The sequence below is a fragment of the Aptenodytes patagonicus genome, chromosome Z (assembly GCF_965638725.1).
Source record: "Aptenodytes patagonicus chromosome Z, bAptPat1.pri.cur, whole genome shotgun sequence".
Classification (NCBI taxonomy): domain Eukaryota; kingdom Metazoa; phylum Chordata; class Aves; order Sphenisciformes; family Spheniscidae; genus Aptenodytes; species Aptenodytes patagonicus.
In genome coordinates, this window is record NC_134982.1 from 53716486 (window position 1) to 53739472 (window position 22987).

Consider the following 22987-nt stretch of genomic DNA (forward strand, 5'->3'; position numbering starts at 1 on the left):
ACAATGTATGGTAGTTTTACTGGGAGACTGACAAGGAGCATAAATTAAAGCCACGTTGTGGCCTGGTCCATAAAGATGCCTGAAACAAAGAGTATTTCTGTAGCTCCAACAAGTGTCTGTAGAAGTATAGGAGTCAAAACTAAAGGCTGTTTACTCCATCTGTATCCTGCAGTTCTCAACCACACATTTAGGTGGACTGTCCACTCACATGCTTGTTAGAAGATCTCCAGTATTATCCTATAAGCAAATATGCAAAAGGCATCTAACCCTGGAATGACCAAAAAACCAAAACAACAAAAGTCAAAACAAAATACGTAAAAAGCAGTCTAAGAGACATTCTCATAGTTCTTGGGTAAGTATAGCAGATGGGTAAACCTGCAAAGGTAGGGCTGAAGGCCTGCCTTGGAAGATGCATCTTACTGGTCAAGTCAGTCAAATTGATTTATATGACTAAATCAGCTGCAAGATTGGCAGTATGCACATGGTGAGTCTTACAGCTGTGTGGCTGTCCTGTATAATTTTTCTGCTGTCTTTTATGGCATGATCTTCGAGGTTGGAGACCTTCCAGTTATTATGTGTTTTCTTTGTGTAATAAGTGGTGGATTGTCCTGGCCATCATTTCCAACCCTCTATCTAGGGATGGCACTGTAATTTCTATAGTGGCTTTTCAATCACAAATCTCCAGAAGTTTCTTATACTCAAGGCAGTAGTGCTGCTTTCCCCACTACCTAGTCATGTATAAGAATTGCTAAATCGCTGTTGCTAGCTAGGTATTGGGACCTCTTTGATATCCTAACCCTAATCCAGCACTGGTGCCAGTTTACGTATAAGCCTATTAAGATAGCCATGTCACGTAAATGCTGGTCTGAACAGTCTGCTGAAATTGCATTTCTGTTCAGAATTTGTAAATACAGTAGCAGGCTATGCTCCTCCTTTTGGAAATAGGTAGTCTCCCATATTACCAGCCCTGGGCTGCTGGTGAGTTACCCTATGTGAGGAACCATTTTGGAAGCAAATAAGAGATCTGTGTGTCCAGGTTATGGTTGTAGTACTTCTCAAAGGGAAAAATCAGTCACCATATGCTGATTCAAGCCATTCTGTGTTTCTTATTGAGATATGTGTTGATGGATTTACAAAGCTGCTCTGGTGTGTGGGTCATCTTTGCTGGGTCCTATGGAATGCTTTTAGATTCGCCCACAATATGCTAGTTTAGGTGGTTTTAAAGTGCTCTGGAGGGAGCTCTGGGGGCTAATCATTTTGAGAATTGGCCTTGATGCCATCAGGATTATTGTAGCAGAACAATGCAGATGTAGCCAATGTAACCATTTTGTTGAACAAAAATTTTTTTTTTTAAACTCTCATTGAGATAGTATGCATACATTTCACTCTCAGCCTAAGGAAATCAATTATTTCTTTGCTTGCCCTTTCTTAGATACTCATATGCGTAGCACATGCTATGGAGGCATCAAAAAAGGAGCGTGTGTCCGTCCTTTCCCTGGTGCTGTGACAAAGTCTGAATGTTGCTGTGCCAATCCTGACTATGGTTTTGGAGAGCCATGCCACCCCTGCCCTGCCAAAAACTCAGGTAAAATTTTGTGTTTCTTTGAATACTACAGTGAACATGCAGACTTTAAAAAATTTTATTCAGATCAGGTTGTTCATTTATTTCATGCCTTAAAGAGAAATGAATAGGGTACTTAATGGAATTGTACACTGATTCTGGAAATGGTTTCTCCTTTAAAGAAAAACTCTCTGGTATTTTATGTTCAGTATTTGTGGGTTTATGCATTGTAACGTTTGAGGTGAACCTAGTTCCAGAGCTAGCCAGACTGTGACAAAATTCAAGACAAAGGACATGAGTATGCTATGGATGAAGTTGGGTCCCTGAATTAAGTGTTGGCTATAAGTAATAATACTTTAAAGATGATAAGCAGAGTTCTCTGATGAATCTGTAAATTTCCTAGTCAAATCAATCCAGTTTAAAAGAGCAGCCCATATTAATTTTAGAAATCTGTATTTCATTTTATAAGAATCAGTTCTCCAAATAAACCTGGGGATTGATTAAAAAAACATCTCCTGAATATAGGACTGAGATGATTTATCTTGGACCGTATTTCCATTCAATGTCATTTTCTGAGATAGCAGAAAACTATTTAGAAGAAATGAAGTAAAACTGGCATTATGGTTGAAAGCAGTAACTTAAGGAGACAGTACTGTCAAGACTATAATGAAATCACTTGAGTGTTTAATTCTTGTTATCAAATTTTGGTTTTGTATGTATGTGAAAGTTCAGGGTGGAATGCTACTTGTTGTAGCATTATTAGCTATATTATCTATATATAGCATTAGCAATATTATCTATAAATAGTTATTTCATGTGAACATTGGCATTTTGTTAGTTACTTTGTAGAAAAATTATTTTGGAAAAAAGATCAGGTGGATTTGGTTTAGGATTAAAGAAGGTGAAACACAGGAAATAACATTTTCTTTCTTCCCCAACACCTCTTGCTTCAATTGAGTAGCTGAATTCCATGGCCTGTGTAGCAGTGGAATAGGTATTACTGTGGATGGACGAGGTATGTTGCACATTTTCTTTAATATATATGATTCAACATTAAAAAAAAATACTCGGAATTATATTTTTCTTTAACATATTAGGGTGGAGGTTTTTGCCTCAAGATTAATATGTTGATTTTAGTATTTTCATTATCAAAGTACAATAATTAAATATCGTCTAAAGGAAAGGCCAGAATTAATTCTCTACAACATTGGATTTTGCCTGACCCTGACAAGAAAAAAAAAGGTCATCCATTTTAAAGGTCTTACCTATAATTTATTTTTTTTTAGAATAGGCATAAGACAGTTCTCCTTCATTTGGGGAATGACAGGAGCCACTTGAATTTGCAGTTGATTTTCAGTCAGCTGGGATAGTAATAGAGCAGTTTTTCACTCCAGATCCAGTGTTCACTACATGGACTGTTTCCATGGAGGGATCGTTTCTCTGGTGAGTTAGAGTTGGAAGGGAGCTTACTAAAAAAGGATCCTCCTAAAAAAAGTCCTGAAAGTGAGCACTTGCATTTCATACTGGGAACTGTAAAGCTCCAGCTCCTTTTTCTAGCACCACAGAGAGAGGGATTTTAAAGATAATAGCTGAGCCAGGCCTGAAGCAGGGGTGATGCATGCTGCAGCTGCCAGATAGGTAGAGTGGGTTCAAGAAGGAATGGTGGAACACAGTATTATGATTTATTGCTAGATAGTTCCCTGATGAGTTAATAAAGTTGCAGCCAAATTAAAGCAGATACTGTACAGTTAATATTTCCAGGCATTTAATTTATGTAGCTTTTATCCTTGTCAGCATTAAAGCTCCTATTCAGTTCAGCAGGAACAGAATGAGACCCACTGATCATTATACTCAGAAACACCCTACATAGCTTTTAAAAATAGTACTATAATAAAAGAAATTCTGTTCAGTACTGTAAGTGTATGTATAGTTTTTTGTTCTCTATGAGCTCATTGCTTAACATGTTGCCAAACTTACAAGTAATTTGAAATCCATAGAGTTTGTATAATCCACTGCTTATACCAAGGGACTTTGTTTGCCAATTCCATTTCCTAAAGGAGAGGAATACTGATCCCACATTCAATCCCTAATAAAAATTCTGTTGTGTTCCTCATGCATTCTCATTATCAAGAGTGAGTGGGAATACACTTTATCAGTGAAGCTCTTGTCATAGAGATTTTATTTCACTTTTAGTTGATACATAGCTTGTTAATTAGACTGCAGTCCATCACCACATCCCTACTCCTAGGTGCAAAACCTTCATGTCTTCATGTGAGAGAAGTCTGGACATAGGTGAGGACAGAGATTTTGCGGTCTGGTTCAATATAAAAAGTAACAGGAAGGGCTGGACCTTCTGAAATCATTAATTTGATAAGGAGAGATAAAGTCATGAAATTGTGTGGCTTGTCCCCAAGATACAAACAACTTTAGTAAACTACAGAAAACTTTTTACTCAAAAGAAAACATAAAGCTGAAATATTAAGCTAACTCACACTTTCTTAAGAAATTTTCAGATGTCTTATAGCTTTGCGTTTAATCCAGGGAGAGCATGATTTTTCCAAATGCATATCTGAGTATATGTAAATCATGATCTAAACTGCACTACGATTAAAGAAGAAATGTCCTTTAAAAGAAGTTGAGCAGTACAAGTGTAAAACAAGCTTTGTATGAAGTCACAACTAGGCCAGCACCCCTACTGTTCTTTCCAGGGTTTGGAAGGGGAACTGTTCAGAGCAATGGGCTTACCATATGGGAAGAAATAACTTAATATTGAAAACCCCTCTTTTCCTCAGAGGCAAAAAATATTAAAACTAGCCTGTTCCTGTTCTTATAGTTCATAGGAATGTTTTGGAATTTTCCAACTACAGCAGAAATTCTATATGAGACTGTAAATTCAGGGAATATATCTCATTCATCATCCTATTCTGTTGATCTGAGAAAAATTGTAAATTTCCAACAAGTGCTATAATTTCTATAAGACTGAGTATGCTGTGGTATTGACTTATGCGTTAGTCCTGTATTAGGAAAAGTCTTTGTGTCACCTAATAATTTATAACTTCTTACCTAGATCCTTAAACCACAGGCACTGAGTGCACAGGCTAGATATTTTGCATCAAGGTATTCTTACAAATACATAGTTCCCTACTGATTTAGGTTAGAAGGGGTATCTGGTAGTCATTCAACCTAACCTTCTGCTCAGAGCAGGGTAACTTCAAAGTTGAATCAGGTTTCTCAAGGGCTTGCCCAGTGGAGTTTGGAAAATCTCCAAGGATGGAGTTCCCATAGGCTCTCTGGGCAGCTTGCTCTAGAGCTTAACCACTCTGATGGGGAAGAATTGTTTTCCTGGTGTTCAGTTAAAATTTCCCCTGTTGTAACTTGTAACTATTGTCTCTTGCCCCGTCATTGTGTACCTCAAAGAGTCTTGCTCCATCTTCTCTGTAACCATCTGTTAAGATCAGAGAACTGCTATTAGATGTCCCTCTCATCTTCCCTCTTGCTGGCTAAACAAGTCCAGTTCCCTCAGCCTCTTCTCATACATCAGGCACTGATCCTGCTAGGGGACTTCAATCACACTGACATCTGCTGCAGAAGCAGCACAGCAAGCTGTATGTAGTCCAGGAGACTCTTGGAGCGCACTTAGGATAATTTCTTAATCCAGGTGATAGCCTAACCAGAGGAGAAGCGCTACTGGACCTGTTGCTTACCAACAGAGATGAACTAATTAGTGAGGTCAAGACTGATGGCAGCCTGGGCTGCAGTGATCATGCACTGGTGGAACTCATGATCTTGAGGGAGATGGGCCAGGTGAAGAGTAAAGCCAGGACCATGAATTTTAGGAGAGTGAACTTTCAGTTGTTTGAGAAATTAGTGGATGGGACCCTCTGGGAAACTGCCCTCAGGGATAAAGGAGCAGAACATTTTCCTTAGGTCGCAAGACCTCTCAATTCCCATGTGTAAGAAATCAGGCAAGGAAGGCAGGAGACCAGCATGGCTGAATAAAGACCTCCTGGTCAAACTAAAGTGTAAGAAGGAAATGCATAGGCAGTGGAACCAGGGATATGTATCCTGGGAAGAGTACAGGGATGCTGACCAGGTGTGTAGGCATGGGATCAGGAAAGCTAGAGCACAGTTGAAGCTGAGTTTGGCAAGGAATGCGAAGAATACGGCAGGCTTCTACAGGTACATCGGTCAGAAAAGGAAGATTACAAGAACCGGAGCACGGTGAACAGGGTGGGCAAACAGGACGTGGTGCGTCAGAAGGGCATGGCGTGGCAGTTTGCACGACAGCTCGCGCGGGCAGGGTGTGCAGGGAAGGTGAGAGGGCAGGGTGCAGTCCCCCTCCTGGCTCTAGAGGCCAACTCAACTAGTAGTCATCACCCTCCCAGAAGAGGACCTAGCTATGGTTTCCACTCGGCTGAAAGCCATCGCCAGAAGGAATGTGGCGAACCAGACGGAGCCCTCACGCAAGCATACAGCTGTCCAGGTCTCCAGCTGCAGGGAGTGCCTGAGCCTGTCACTTGTACCAGAGGGCAGCAGAGACACCACCTGTGTGCGGTGTGACCAGGTGGATGATCTGCTCAGCCTGGTGGCAGAGCTGAAGGAGGAAGTGGAAAGGTTAAGGAGTATCCGGGAGTGTGAGAGGGAGATAGATTGGTGGAGCCGCACCCTACCATCCCTGAGGCAAAGGCAGCAGATGGAGGCTCCTCAAGAAGCAGAGGATCCCCTGCCCCCTTGCCACCAGGCAGAAGGAGGGGACCTAAGTGATGGGAGGCAATGGAAACAGGTCCCTGCTCGGGGTGCCAGGCAAACCCCCGCCCAGCCTCCCTCACCTTCCCAGTTGCCCTTACACAACAGATACAGGGCCCTGGAACTTGAGGGCCAGGCCAATGAGGATGTAGACGAAGGTCCATCCAGGGGGTTGCCTAGGGTGAGGCAGTCAGCCCCATGCATTATGACTGCCTCTGCTAAGAAAAAAAGGAGGGTAACTGTCGTAGGCGATTCCCATCTGAGGGGAACAGAGGGCCCAATATGCTGACCAGACCCATCCACAGGGAAGTCTGCTGCCTCCCTGGGGCCCGGGTCAGAGACATTACTAGGAAACTCCCTGGTCTGGTATGGCCTTCTGATTACTACCTGCTGTTGGTTATACAGGCTGGCAGTGATGAGGTTGCAGAGAAGTCCAGAAGCAATCAAAAGGGACTTCAGGGCACTGGGGTGACTGGTTGAAGGATCAGGAGCACAGGTAGTGTTTTCCTCAATCCCTACAGTGGCAGGGAAGGATACAGGAAAACATACCTGATCAACACGTGGCTCAGGGGCTGGTGCCACCGGAGGAATTTTGGCTTTTTTGATCATGGGGAGGTTTACACGGCACCGGGCCTGCTGGCGGCAGATGGAGTCCAGCTGTCTCACAGGGGGAAAAGGATTCTTGCTCATGAATTGGCGGGGCTCATTGAGCAGGCTTTAAACTAGGTTCGAAGGCGGAAGGGGATAAAACCAGGCTCACTAGAGATGAGCCTAGGGGTGGCATGCCAATGCTGGGGGTGAAATCGATAGCCCAGCTCAAGTGCATCTACACCAATGTACGCAGCATGGGTGGCAAACAGGAGGAGCTGGAAGCGATTGTGCAGCAGGATAGCTATGACTTAGTCGCCATCACAGAAACATGGTGGGGTGACTCTCACGATTGGAGTGCTGCAATGGATGGCTATAAACTCTTCAGAAGGGACAGGCAAGGAAGGAGAGGTGGCTCTGTATGTTAGGGAGTGTTTTGATTGTCTAGAGCTCAACGATTGTGATGATGATACGGTTGAGTGTTTATGGGTAAGGATGAGGGGGAAAGCCAACAAGGCAGATATCCTGCTGGGAGTCTGTTATAGACCACCCAACCAGGATGAAGAGGTGGATGAAGCGTTCTACAAGCGGCTGGCAGAAGTCTCTCCATCACTAGCTCTTGTTCTCGTGGGGGACTTCAACTTCCCGGATGTCTGCTGGAAATACAACATGGCAGAGAAGAAACAGTCTAGGAGGTTCCTGGGGTGTGTGGAAGACAACTTCCTGACACAGCTGGTAAGTGAGCCTACCAGGGGAGGTGCCTCGCTCGACCTGCTGTTTACAAACAGAGAAGGACTGGTGGGAGATGTGGTGGTCGGAGGCTGTCTTGGGCTTAGTGACCATGAAATGGTAGAATTCTTCATTCTTGGTGAAGTAAGGAGGGGGGGCAGCAAAACCGCAACCATGGACTTCTGGAGGGCGGACTTTGGCCTGTTCAGGACGCTGGTTGAGAGAGTCCCTTGGGAGACAGTCCTGAAGGACAAAAGGGTCCAGGAAGGCTGGACGTTCTTCAAGAAGGAAGTCTTAAAGGCGCAGGAGCAGGCTGTCCCCATACGCCGTAAGAAGAACAGGCGGGGAAGACGACCGGCCTGGCTGAACGGGGAGCTCTTGCTGGGACTCAGGAAAAAAAGGAGAGTTTACCACATGTGAAAGAAGGGGCAGGCAACTCAAGAACAGTTCAGGGATCTCATTAGGTCATGCAGAGAGGAAATGAGAAAGGCAAAAGCCCAGCTAGAATGCAATCTGACCGCTGTCGTTAAAGACAACAAAAAATGTTCTTACAAATATATTAATGACAAGAAGAGAGCCAAGGAGAATCTCCATCCTTTATTGGATGCAGGGGGGAACATTGTCACCGAGGATGAGGAAAAGGCTGAGGTACTTAATGCCTTCTTTGCCTCAGTCTTTAATAGTCAGACCAGTTATCCTCAGGGTATTCAGCCCCCTGAGCCGGAAGACAGGGACGGCGAGCAGGATGAACCCCCCATAATCCAAGAGGAAGCAGTCAACGACCTGCTACGCCACCTGGACGCTCACAAGTCTATGGGGCCGGATGGGATCCAACCGAGAGTGCTGAGGGAGCTGGCAGAGGAGCTCGCCAAGCCACTCTCCATCATTTATCAGCAGTCCTGGTTAACGGGGGAGGTCCCGGATGACTGGAGGCTTGCCAATGTGATGCCCATCTACAAGAAGGGCCGAAAGGAGGATCTGGGAAACTACAGGCCTGTCAGCCAGACCTCGGTGCCAGGGAAGATTATGGAGTGGTTCCTCTTAGAGGGCGCTCACAAGGCATGTGCGGGACAACCAGGGGATCAGGCCCAGCCAGCACGGGTTCATGAGAGGCAGGTCCTGCTTGACCAACCAACCTGATCTCCTTCTATGACCAGGTGACCTGCCTAGTGGATGAGGGAAAGGCTGTGGATGTGGTCTACCTGGACTTCAGTAAGGCCTTTGACACTGTCTCCCATAGCATTCTCCTAGAGAAGCTGGCGGCTCACGGCTCAGACAGGTGTACTCTGCGCTGGGTCAAAAACTGGCTGGACGGCCGGGCCCAGAGAGTTGTGGTGAATGGAGTTAAATCCAGCTGGCGGCCGGTCACGGGCGGTGTTCCCCAGGGCTCAGTTTTGGGGCCGGTCTTGTTCAGTATCTTTATCAATGATCTGGATGAGGGGATCGAGTGCACCCTCGGTAAGTTTGCAGATGACACCAAGTTGGGCGGGAGTGTTGATCTGCTCGAGGGTAGGAAGGTTCTACAGAGGGACCTGGACAGGCTGGATCGATGGGCCAAGGCCAATTGTATGAGGTTCAACATGGCTAAGTACCGGGTCCTGCACTTGGGTCACAACAACCCCAGGCAACGCTACAGGCTTGGGGAAGAGTGGCTGGAAAGCTGCCTGTCGGAAAAGGGCCTGGGGGTGTTGGTCAGCAGCCGGCTGAATGTGAGCCAGCAGTGTGCCCAGGTGGCCAAGGCGGCCAATGGCATCCTGGCCTGTACCAGAAAGAGTGTGGGCAGCAGGACTAGGGAAGTGATCGTCCGCCTGTACTATGCACTGGTGAGGCCGCACCTCGAATACTGTGTTCAGTTTTGGGCCCCTCACTACAAGAAGGACGTTGAGGTGCTGGAACGTGCCCAGAGAAGGGCAATGAATCTGGTGAAGGGTCTAGAGCACAAGTCTTATGGGGAGCGGCTGAGGGAACAGGGGTTGTTTAGCCTGGAGAAAAGGAGGCTGAGGGGAGACCTCATCGCTCTCTACAACTACCTGAAAGGAGGTTGTAGCGAGGTGGGTGTTGGTTTCTTCTCCCAAGTAACTAGCAATAGGACGAGAGGAAATGGCCTCAAGTTGCGCCAGGGGCGGTTTAGATTGGACGTGAGGAAAAATTTCTTTACTGAAAGAGTGGTGAAACATTGGAACAGGCTGCCCAGGGAAGTGGTTGAGTCCCCATCCCTGGAGGTATTTAAAAGACGTGTAGATGAGGCGCTTAGGGACATGGTTTAGTGGGCATGGTGGTGTTTGGTTGATGGTTGGACTCGATAACCTTAGAGGTCTTTTCCAACCTTAATGATTCTATGATTCTAAGAAAATGTACACAGACACACACAAACACAATAAATAAGACAGGAGAACTAGTGACAACCGACATGGAGAAGGCTGAGGTACTCAAAAAATTTTTTTTCTGAGGTTTCACTGGGAATCACTCTTCCCACATCTCTCAAGTCTCTGAACATCAAGGCAGGGACTGGGGGAACAAAGTCCCTTCCATCATAGGAGAAGATCAGGTTTAAGACCCCTGAGGAACCTGAACATACAGAAGTCCATGGGGCCTGATGAGATGCATCCCAGGGTCCTGAGGGAACTGGCAGATGTAGTTGCTAAGCCACTCTCCATCATATTTGAAAAATGGCAGTCAGGCAAATTCCCCAGTGAGTGCAGAAAAGGGAGTATCACAGCCATTTTTAAAAAAGGGTAAAAAGGAGGACCCTGGGAACTACCGACCAGTCAGCCTCACCTCAGTGCACAATAAGATCATGGAGCAGGTCCTCCCGGAAGTTATGTCAAAACATGGAAGATAGAGGTGATCAGAGACAGCCACCATGGCTTCACCAAGGGCAAATCATGCCTGACTAATCTAGTGGCCTTCCACAATGGATTGACTGCACCAGTGGACAAGCGAAGAGTTACTGATATCATGTACCTTGACTTCTGTAAGGCCTTTGATACTGTCCCGCACAACATTCTTCTCTCTCCACTAAACTGGAGATAGATGGGTTTGATGGATGGACTGTTAGATAGTTAAGGAATTGGCTGGATGGTCATGTGCAGAGTTACGGTGAACGACTCAATGTCGAGGAAATCAGTAACAAGTGGTGTCCCTCAAGGATCCATACTGGGACCAATACTGTTTAATGTCTTCATCAATGACATAGATAGTGGGATTGAGTGCACCCTCAGCAAGTTTGCAGATGACAGCAAGCTGAGTGGTGCAGTTGATTCGCTAGAGGCAAGAGATACCATCCAGAGGGACCGTGACAAACTTGAGGAGTGGGCCCATGTGAACCTCATGAGGTGGCACAAAACTGGACACAGTATTCCAGGTTTGGCCTCTCTAGTGTCAAATAGAGGGGCATAATCACTTCTTTCAGCATTCTGGCTGCACCCTTGCTATACCCTTGCTTTGAATGACAGCCCCAACAGCCAGTGAGTCAGATGTTGTCCACATCTGTCACAGGATCAGGTTTTTCATATCTTTCAGTGTCTGGTTATCTTCTGTGTTGTGTTAATACAGATATTAATGAGTGTGCATTGGATCCTGATATTTGCTCCAATGGAATTTGTGAAAACTTACGTGGCAGCTATCGTTGTAACTGTAACAGTGGCTATGAGCCTGATCCTTCTGGAAGGAATTGTGTGGGTAAGTTGCTTGATTTTTTTATTATTGTTGAATAATTCATCACTATCTTGATCCTAATTTGAATTGACAGAATTTAGGTTGCAAGACATCTGCTTCTTAAAGCTATAATGAAAATGCAAAAAATCTCTAACGATACTGCTTTTCTCAATCACTGCATAGCTAATATTCTCACTGGTGTATTTTTCTCTTATTGGTGGGGGAGTATTACTGTTTGGGAAGTGTAAGCAGGAGATATCATTGCAGGTTAGGAATGAATTTTCTCAAAAGCATGGATCGGTTTGTGTTATAATTTAATATATAACATTTGTCAAGACCCCCTAAAATGTGTCCCTTTCAAGGCTGGATGATTATTTGTCAAGAGCTGAAGGTCATGATTTTGCATAATAAAATGTAACAGATGGCTGTCATTATCATAATGAATGATAACTGGTGGCCTGTCTACACAACCTCTGTGGTATGCAATAATCATGATGTCCCCGAGTTACACCAGTGCAGCAGAATGGATTGCTGCATGCTTAGTCGTCTAATTTCTGAAAGCTTCAGCTCATGAAGGAAGCAATGACCCACTCTTAGGATTTCACAAATCATGTCTGAACAGTGGGCTCAAGTGTAACAGCTATTCTTTTATTCTTCAGAATTTCAGGTCACCAGTATGCAGGAGTGATTTGCTTCAGAAACTTTTAATTGTCATTTGTAGTTTGGTTTAGGTTTATACCAGACTGTTGTTGCAGTACCTCGACACATTTTCTGCAAGTGTTTAGGAATACCCAACAGAAGATACCTATGTTATACGTTTCACTCTCTGTCTGATTAATTTTATTATTCATGGTCATACATGAAATTCAGTATTTTTTTTCTTTTGGGAATTCTTACATCCAAAAAACCTGTATTATATCACAGGTACATTGTACAGTAATATCGCTTATAGTCCTGTTATAGTCCTGTAATTTTAAACAGAAAACTGAAGTTTGTTTGTAATAAAAGCTAATGGAAATCTATCTGAAACCATTAGAAAGTCTTAAGTATCATCCTACCATCTGATGTGTTTATTTTGGGGAATTACTGCTCTCTAGACTTAAAGTTTTACTGACCTATCACTGGTATTTGTGGTCAACAAAACCCCACCATTTTTGGTAGGGAAAACTTGGACTATATAACTGTGGTATAATTTTAGTACCAAACATTCCTACCTAGTGATGTAAAGCAAACACAAAGTAATAAAAGTGTTTCTTTTCATCTGCTTGACTTAAGGAATTTTACAGCTAGTTTCTTTCTAAAGGCCCTAAATATGACCTTTTGGCAGGAAAGGAACTGCTGCAGAAAACTGTTGGTGGTTTTTTAAAATACTTCATGTAATATTCCTTTTCCAAATGGGTTTTATGGCAAGGGATTTTATTTATCTTGTTACACTTGGGATTATGTAAGTGCTAGTATAGGTATATGTCTGTTTAATTATTTAAATAAAAATACAGCATACTGACTGTGAGGATGCATTTATTCTTAGATAGGAGAATTTTTGCACAAAAGAATTTAATTATGAACACTCAAAGGGTTGAAATGTTTTAATTAATGGTACAGATTATGAGCTGCCAGGAAGTAAAAACGGTCATCATACAGAATGCAGACAGTATTTTTGTCAGTTTTAAGTGTTTTTAGAGCATAAGCTATATCGTTCTGTGTTTTTACACAATAGATTACAGTCCAAATCTGAAGTTATTCTGTGAGATTCTAAGGAAATAATACATTCGTAACAATGCTAGTTTAGGTTAAAAGATTGCACAACAAGCTCAAAATTAAAGTCTATTCCTCGTGAAAACGCCAAATTCCAAATCCATCCTCCTTTACTTAGTTAAAATCAGATGAGGTTAGATTAAGGACAGGTTAGTTTAGAAGAGCTTCTTTACAGCTGCCAAACTTAAATCTCAGATTTGTCATCTGGGGAAATTCAGACTTTATTGTCTGAATCCTGAATTGTCTGCATAAAGGAGTTTATAAACATAGCTTGCATATAAGCATAGCTTGCAAAATCTAATGTGGTTGGGAAAGCAAAAGCCTCCAGATTGTAATTATATTGCATTCTTGTTTTTTCTTCTTTATTTTTAAACTTAAGCTCTCTAAAAAATCTAGTTGATTTAAGATTTCAGTTGCAGTGTTAAGTTTTGGAAATCAAGCAGTCAAAATATAGGAGACACCCTGAAGCAGCATGAAGTGTCGGGTTTATCATGGCTTATCCTGTCAGTATTCTTCTATAAGCTTAAGTATTTGTGACATGTGATGGGCATTAAAGGAAAGTAGCTTAAAATTATACATTTTTTTCTTTTTAAAAAACAATAGGGCAATGAGGAGGATTGATTGCTTTTTATTAGCTTTATTTGCAGTTAATATAAGAGGAGTTCAGGGAGTGATGTTAATTTATGGTTTTTTCCTATTCAGTGTGTTTGACATCCTAGTCTTAATCACAGGGGTTTTTTTTAATACAATATACCTCTGAAGGGGAGGTACACGTGTACTCTTGAGATGTCTGCCATACGTGAACTGTACAATTTAGATTTTAACACACATGTTCACTTCATGGACAACAAAATCAATTTTTGCCCATAAAACAGGATTAGAACAGTAATCTAGCATACTGTTATTTGTGTGTTTAAAAAAAAAATTAAAATGCTGGTTTCAAAGCAAATAGACCTTTGTGAAGTTGTTATGGTGATACAGTCGTACAATTGACAAAGATCCCAAGGTCATTCAGGAAAACATAATTATTATCTTAAGACTAACCATGAGCTATTTTTAGAGCCTGCTAATGAAAAACTTTAAAAGCAGAACAGAATTTTTGGTAATAAGAATCTGAAAATGAATTAGAGTTTTGAAACTGAGAATTGGCATTTCTCCTTGCTCAGTCACTGTTGTAGAAAACTGCATATCCAGCAACCTAATTGTTGCTGTAGAAAGCAACGGGGGCTACTTGTGGAGGTGAAGGCATCTCATGGCATTTGCACTCATTGGTATGTCTAACTCATCTTTTTGCAGACATTGATGAATGTTCAGTGAACGGGCTGCTGTGCGATAACGGGCTCTGTCGAAACACCCCTGGAAGTTACAGCTGCACTTGTCCAAAGGGTTATGTGTTCAGCACTGAGACAGACACATGTGAAGGTGAAAAATCTGCAAGTTGTGTTAATTGTATTGCTTATTAAAGCTAATTAAAACATTAGCTATTAAAACATTAAAGCTAAACGATCCCAAAAGATTCAGAATGGTGACGAGGAAAAGACAGAACTAAGATGTTGCATATATCATTGCATTCCTTTTGTAATTTCTCTGCAATATTTTTTAGTGTGTCGGGTCTTGCCATTGAATTTCTTTCAAAGTAATCAGTTCATTTTTTTATATTAAAATATTGTCCTTTCCTTAGATAAAACATTTTTAAGCTGGAATAAAGGGGAATATGTGCTTCCCTTTGGTCATGTAGCGGGGACACCTAGTCTGTCGTTTAGGTAAATGCGTCTATTTTGATCCCAGAGTCTTTTCTTTCTTTTCTTCCTTCAGTCTGTGGTGGTAGTTAATTCTAGATCAAATTCTGGTATTTGTGATGCTTTATGTGATGTTTGAATTCCAGAATCTGGATATTACTGCCTGGTATATACTAAAATTGTCCTTTATTTTTACAGTATAATCAAAATCGCTTTCTTACATTACTAATGAACACAGATGTTAGATCAATGAAAATGTTACATAGCAGAAACTAATGAGAAGTTTTAATTATTAAAAAAAATAAAGGCTGTACAAAAAAAGTCAAAATAGAAGCATTAACTTTTGTCTCAATTTTTAATGAGTATTCAGAGTAGTAGAATTTTACTGTTCTTTTGCATTTCTTTTATTTGGTTCCATGGTCCGTAAATCTCAGTATTTGTTATCATTAGAAAGTTTTTATAGTAAATAGTCTTGCATTTGAGTGAGTGATGAGGAAGCTATAATCCTTTGTTATGGAATACCTATTATGTGAATAAATGCCATCAACCAGATTTGTCTGAAGCAGTGGAAGACATTATTGTCCTCAGCTGCTTGTTATTACTGATCAGACAGAAGTTACTGCCATACAGCTAAACAAACACATAGAAAGGAAGGTGGAAGCACTCTGTAAACCATTCTTGCTGTGTAAGATCAGTCAGGTTAACTTAAACCATTTCCTCAGCAGAATATACTGAACGGGCTAACTTTGCGCTGAAGCAGGTGAGGAGCACTCATGTTCTTTGCCAGTTTTCAGCAGAGTGGAAGCAAGCAACATGGCAGGGCAATAGTGTTTTGAATGTCTCCAACTGTTTGGAAAGTGAACATATGTTTACATTCAAAACATCTCATGAAATGGTTTGAATTCTGGTAGTATCAAATCATTCACCTCTTCACCCTTTCTGTTCAAAAGAAATTATGTTCCTTTATATTTTAGTACATGTGTGTTTCAGAGGTCACTTTTAAAAGTTGAAATTTCTTCTCTCCCTGTATGTTACAAATTAGTAGCACTTGTTCAGATTAGGGCTTTTCTTATATCATACCCCCATGGATTTATAGTGCTCTCTCTGCTAAGTTGTCTCAATGCCTAGTATCTATCCACAGTGTTCAGGTGAAATTTATTCTTCAGGGTCTGTCTGTATGTTTAGTTTCCATGCACTGAAAGATTTCTAGCTGTGAAAATAGCTTACTGTGTGTCCTTAATGTGCATGTTCCTTAAGGAATCTCCTAGACAGAAAAACTGAAATCGTATGGTAAAGGGAGACGTTCATTACCAAGATGAAAAGGCCATCAACTTCAGAGGATAACACTGACCAAAAGATAGATGAATGAGATGTGAGAATGAAAAAAACCTAGCTGAAATTATTGAAATAAAATGTATCTCGATTTTCAAATATAACACATGAATTTGTTTTTTAATGGTAGTAATAGTAATATAAACGCTCAAAATAAGGATTTGACAACAACAACAACAAGAACAACAAAGTGGTTTCATGGTTGCACTGAGCAACCACAGCCTTAGGAAAAAAGTGACCTTTTCTGTCTTCTGGACATCCTTATCATCATTGCAGTGTGTTTTCTCTTGTGCTAGAAGAAGTTTGAGGATCATGATATAGTGAACCAAATCTGGGAGTCCCTAATCTTAGTTTTTTTGTGAAGGGGGTGTGTGAGTGGAGAATAGCTTGAGGGAGAGTTTATCTGGAGTGGAAATGAATTTACTAGTTCATTTGAATTAATAGTTCATTGAGGAGAGGTTGACTTCTTTAGATAGAATTGCCAGCTGATATTGACTGCAAAACCGTAGTGTCAAAAAAAAAGTTACAGTTAAGATAAAATAGAATTTACAGGAAAGTATATGAAGAGAAGATACTAGCAGAAATCCAAATGGCATGCATGTCCCCTCTTAATGGCACCTTAGCGCATTTTTCTAAGGAATGTGACCACTTTTAGGTTTCATCTAAGGGAATTAATTAGGTGCATTCCCCAAATTACAGTTTATGAATCAATTCTAAAAGCATGAGTAAAGAACCAGTATGATTTATTCAAACTAACACGTTATAGTGCCTCTGACAGACATCTAGTAATACAGGAAGTGAGGTATTTCACAACTCGAGTCAACCTGAGCATGAGGTAGAAAATGCACACACACTTTATTTAAGCAGGTTGTTATGTAAATTAAAAGATATTCTATTGTGAAAGAATAATTACTGAGATGATCATTCAAGCTCATTAAGTAAGGCTGTTTGGGTTTCTGTTTGGTGGGTTTGGTGATATTTTAATTAATGCATTTAATCTCATTTTTTTAACTTTTTTTTAGATATTCATAAAAGAATGTGCATCTGTACGTGTTTGCAATATTTGTACTGTGGCTCCTGCAAAGACTAATGAAAGAGTATTATTTGATATTCCAAAAGATTCTAAAAAAGGATAGATCTGTCCCTGTCTCATCTCCCTTTCGTGGTGGTCGTCAGGTTTAGCCTGTTACTGAAAAGGAGGATATTTTGCCATTTTGTAGAATAACAGTGGCTGTGCTTCTCTTGGCTGTATTTCATAATCCTGTATGTCTGCTGAACTCTGAGCAATGAGCTTGTGATTGGGCATGAATGTTGCAGTAATATTTAAAATAATAAAACTTCCTGTTAATGGAAGAAAAAAAATCCTGTTTTCTCATTTGGGAAAAAAAAAAACAACGAACAACTGATCATTAACTAAAACTTCAGATTTCTATGAGTATTTCCTTTCTCAACATAGTTAGCGTACTCACCCTAAAATACTTCTCATTTTTTATTGTCTGTACAGCAGAATCTGAAGGGTTTTCAGTTTCTTTCAATATTGTTGTCTACATTAACTTACATACATAGGTCACGAAGGATCTGTCATCTTCATCTTTAATATCATAGATTGGTGTTTAAATTTAGCTGATCAGGTAAAAAAGCTGATCAAGAGGGGTTTGGCATAAAACTGTCTATAAAACCTATTAAATGTATTACATTTTTTCTAATGTTGAGTGGGTTGGCAGTAGAGGAATAAATTAATCTCTTTCTGTCCAAATTCTGTTTTCAAAGAAACACTACGTAATTTGGTTTGGAGTTACAAGTTCACTAGTTGTAAAAAACCTCTATAGCCAAAAGCTTTGTATTGTGCTCTGAAAATGCTCTGATGCTTATTACTCACCAGTATATTTTTAATTAATATAACTCTCATCAGTAACTGCGAAGAAAGAACAAAACCCTTCAGTGTTTTCATTTATAGTTCAACTGAAATTTTTTATCAATTTGTTGTGGGGAGTTGGGGAGTTGTTTGAGGCTCCAGAGTCTGTGAAAGTTGAGATTTTTACAACAAGCTTTGTGGTTTAGATTGTGTTTCCAGTGACATAACTAGTTAAATGTAAACCAGATGTGCTTTGAAGTTCATTTCCAGGCATGTACAGTGGACTGTTTCAATTTTTGTTCCTCTGACATTTACAATGTACACTCACTTTACTTAAGGAAAAAAAATGTTTTTAAAAAAAAACCCTGATAAGTATTTTCATACATAGTGGCTTTTATTTTAAAATATAAAACAGTATTAAAATCAATTTGGTTTCCTGCTCACTCTTGTTAAAATTATAATTTAATATTATTGTAAGAAGGTATATGGAAACAATTTTTGGAGTTTGTTTACATTGTGCACATGATACTTTTTCTCCTGATTCGGCAGAGCACTAATGCTGAAGTGCATTCATCCTTTATTTATTTTTTTTCCTGAATGGTGGTTTTGGGGAGTAGTCAATGCAATATTATAAACCTGCTAATACTCAAAAAGCATTGGTTTTGTTTTTTGTTTCTTTTGTTTGTTTGTTTCTTTTTTCCTAGCATAGTGCTGAAGCATGTCAAATGCAGAAAGTAACAAACTGTTTTTTTCAGGATTAGAGGCCTAGAGCGTAGTCACAAGATCGTTTTAGAAACAACCAGAAGTTAATGCCTCCAGATAGGCGTACCCTAATCCTCCATGAAAACTGCTCTCCTTCTTTCTACTCCGTAGACAGAAATGGGATGAGTATTCCTTCACCTGCATCAAGGCACAGTGAAATGAGGAGGAGTCTGGTTCTGTGATACATCTTCCCTTACCCCCGCTCTTGGCAACCAGCTTCTGCCATTCTCATCCCAGAAGGTGGAAAGTGACTATTTGTCTGTGGGATCAGTGAGGGACTGGCACTGGCACTTGAGAAGCATAGAAACTGAGACTGGGAGAAAAAGGAGGAAGAAGGGTGAAAGGGGAACATTCCCTGCAGACAGCAGCAACCTTGGCAGATCAAGTCAGCTGTTTTGCCAAGGAATATGTTTGATGCAGACTTGAGTGAAGATTTAGACTAGATCGTCTGACTTTGGCTTGAAATGGACAGGCAGTTATCCCAGTCTAGAAAGTGTTCGGCTCTGACGGTGGTGTGTCACCTTCCTCTTCTTCCCCATTTTTGGTGACCTGTATGTTCAGTTTGAGTCTTTTTCTCTCCTTTCACTGTCTTTGGGCAGAGAATGAAGAACATGGCCCATGAAATCAAGAGAGCTGCTTCACTCTTCATAAACTGTTGAACTTTAGATGTTTTGGCCCCTCCGTCTCCACTTACTCACTTATCTTTGGTTGTAGTTTCAGGGACACTGACTTCCAGGTGTGGCACTCAACTATTTTTTATTAGGTTTGGGTTTCTTGTTAACTCTGAAAACCCGAAATACAAGATGTGTTTTCCTAGAAGAAAATTGATTGCAAACCTAACTTGCTAAGTATCAGAGAGAATTAAAGATAGGCACGATAACCTCATATTACATCTATAAATGTGAAGTATTTTAAGTTTCATGCATTTTTTTATATTCTGAATATGATTGAAGTGATGTTTTGGATAGTGGCAACTATCTGCTTAATACAGTGTTTTGTCTTGCACATTGGTTGTGTATGTGCAGACCTGTGTGTGGTTGGACTGCCAGCTGTTAAAACCATGTGACACTTCACATGAAAATCACCTGTTTTCAGCTACAAATATCTTCAGCAGACTTCAAGCACTTGACCTGTAATTTTCTTCACTGGGTGTCTGAGTCAGACTAGATTTTAATTTTGCCTTTAAAAAAATTCAGACAAAACTTTTTGTTTGTTTCCAAGAACATGTTGATTTGTGTATTTAGAAACATGCAAACCTTGTGACCTTTTCTTTTAAAAGCTGTTGCTCCTCTATGCTGTTGGAGCTTGAAATTTCTTGAGTAGTTTTTGTGTCAGGATGGTGCCTCTTTACTCTGAAAATGTGCTCAGATGTGGCCAAGTTGTAAGTCTCATTTTGCATGTGCTCAGAGGAGACTACTGTCCAAAAGCCCCAAAGATTCTGTGGCACAGATCATGGGAACTTTTCTGAAGTCCCATCTTACCTAAAAGCAGGGAAGAGCACTTGCAACTGACTGGACAGAGAATCATATCTGCATAAAAGCAAAGACATAAATGCAGAGACTGATCAAAGATCGCCCTGACCCACAACAGAGCAACTATACAACATTACTTTCCAAAAATACTCTCTGAATCCCCAACAGTTGTGGTTCGGGGACTTCTGGCACCAGAAGTAGGATCTTTACCTTATACAGACCTTGGTGAATTTATCTTTCATGAACTTGTCCAGACTGCCATTGATTAATGCAAGCTTTCAGCATCCTAGGGCAAGGATTTCCAATTTCTCTTCCTGTTGGGTAAAGAACCATTTCTTTACTTGTTTTGCTACCAGCCAGCTTCATTGGATGTCCCTTTGTTCTTGGACTTTAAGAGACAGTGAACATTTGATGCCTTTGACAGGGAGAAACTATATATAGCTTAAATTTAGTTAATTTGTCCCATCTTTTCCATTTTTCTCATTTTTTTTAAAGCTAGCCAAACTGCTGAAAGCAAGATGACAGATGGAAAGGAAGAAAAAGTGTATCTTTCTCCAAGAGAATTTCTATAGAGAATTATTTGACACACAGTACATATTTAAGATGACTTCTTTGTCTCAGTGTGATCTGTTTCTAATTGTGGGAACCAGATACTTGGTTTCTCTGCAAAAGCAGCAGAGACTACTCTCCACTACCAGGTATTGGTGGCTGGGGAGAGAGCAGAAAGCAAGGGAGGCAGGGAGCATACCTTGGATAATAAAACCTTAGGTAATAAAGTGTGAAAGTATTTACAGGGAGGAGAAGGGGTGCAGAGCAGATAAATGTCGGTGCGCTCTCCAGATTGCCAGCTCAGATACAGAGGGACTTAGAGCTTGCTCTGTCAGAACAAACTGGCTTTCTAGATCTGCTTGATTACCTCTGTACTGCACTTCCCAGCACATCAAGTCAGTACATGAGCAGTGCCAGACGCGGCCTGGCCCTACCTGCTCATACACTGTGCTGTACTCTCCATAATGAGCTGGCTCAGAACCCAACCTGAGACAACACGACCAACTGCGTCTAAGCAGGCTGTTTGCAGAGAAACATGGAAACTCTGCCTAATGCCCTACAGGACTATCAGCCCATAGTAGGATGCGGCTTACCAGCTTGGGCACTGCCGACGCAGTTAGCCCAGTACAGCCAGCCATCGAAGCTGTGTGGGTGTGATCGAAGCTGTGTGGGTGTGTTCATGTAACACACTGTCTTGACCTGATAAGGCCTCCTAGATTTTATATCTCTGCATCTGTGTATGATTAATGTGTAAACTGGGTAATCCACAAGTTTAAGAGTAAACTTCACAAATGTAAAGCTCTGTTGCTATTCGAAAACTTGCTGGCATTCAAGGACAAGTCCTATTTGCTCTTTGTAGGTAATCCCATTAAGTAAAGGGACTGTGAAAATTGGCTTTTAAATTAAGTGCTTGCTTTTGGCATGAAGAGAGAGATCACAGTTTCCTAAGTTTACCGATTTCTGGGCATTTTCCAGCTCTCTTTTTTCTTTCTTTTTTATTTTATTAATATATACATAATTTGGTGAGTATTTTAAACATACCCCAGAAGATCATGAAAGAATACTTGTCTAGTGAAATGAAGGCTTGATGCATCATAATATGTCAAATAGCAAATGGTACATTTTTCATGACTTCTAAAAATAAGGAAGATATTTTAATTTGTCTTGAAAATGATCTCTTGATGCTATTAATGTTTCCAGTGCTTAACTAGGTACTGTATTAATTTGTAATTAATTTAAATCAGGCTATTTTAGTTTATGGATATGACATTATTCCTCAAGCACTACTAGCAAATATAAGCAAGCACTAAACAGTTTTATTTCTGACCCACCGAAGGAACTGTCTGCTTGGATTAGAATGTATGGCTTGATTCAGGACCCAAATCAAAAAATGCAATTGGTTGAGTTCAGGAGGAAATGGTGGATATGCATCTGCAATTGTTCTTTGAAAGAATTTGCTAGTATTGTTTTAACCTTAAAACTGATTTCACTTAAAAAAAAAAATCAGCGAATAATACTGTCTGCAGGGGTCCTATTCTTACATGTGAACAGGCTTAAAAAACTCACAGGGGTAATAAATAGAAGGAGTTAGGGGCTAGAGGGAAGTACCATTTACAGTATTCCAGTTTCAACTCCTATTTCTTGAATGCTTTCCAGAACTAGAGAATTGCAGCCAGCATTGTAATATTTTGCTTCTGACAGGGTTTTCTTAATTCTTCCAAAGCCTCATGGAGCCATAAATGACAGAAACAATAAGGCCTTTGTTTGTGCACTGCGTATTGTGGCTGGGAATGCATTGCATTCTGTGAAAAAAGAGTTTTATTTTCTCACAGGACAGTTATAATTGATGCTGGAAAACTTTATAGTCCAAGTTGTTGGAAATTACTGTCTTTGTAGAAAAGAGCCTTTTAATTAACACTTTCAAAATACGTGCTCCTATACACATGCACATACATGCTACCTGTCTGTCCCTGTATCTTTTGAATGTCATGCTAGGGGGGGGCAAATATACCAGGCAGTCTTGGCAAATCATGGTCCACAGCAGCATTTATACTGTATAATATTTTCCAGAAGCACATCGTAGTTCTAACAGTGTCTTTTGTTTCTGGATTATAGATGTAAATGAATGTGAAAGCAGCCCATGTGTCAATGGTGCCTGCAGGAACAATCTTGGATCTTTCAATTGTGAATGTTCACCTGGCAGCAAGTTGGACTCTACAGGACTGATATGCATTGGTGGGTA

At 40.8% G+C, this 22987-nt stretch overlaps 1 protein-coding gene across 2 annotated transcripts in view; it reads left to right on the forward strand.

Moving 5' to 3' along the window:
• FBN2 (fibrillin 2) overlaps nucleotides 1-22987 on the forward strand; it is a 185186-nt gene that overhangs the window by 85610 nt on the left and 76589 nt on the right. For both annotated transcript variants that reach the window (XM_076362414.1, XM_076362415.1), the window contains exons 16-20: nucleotides 1433-1585; nucleotides 2523-2576; nucleotides 11180-11305; nucleotides 14333-14458; nucleotides 22861-22980. In XM_076362414.1, coding sequence (XP_076218529.1) covers nucleotides 1433-1585; nucleotides 2523-2576; nucleotides 11180-11305; nucleotides 14333-14458; nucleotides 22861-22980 — 579 coding nt within the window. The remainder of the gene's footprint in view (nucleotides 1-1432; nucleotides 1586-2522; nucleotides 2577-11179; nucleotides 11306-14332; nucleotides 14459-22860; nucleotides 22981-22987) is intronic.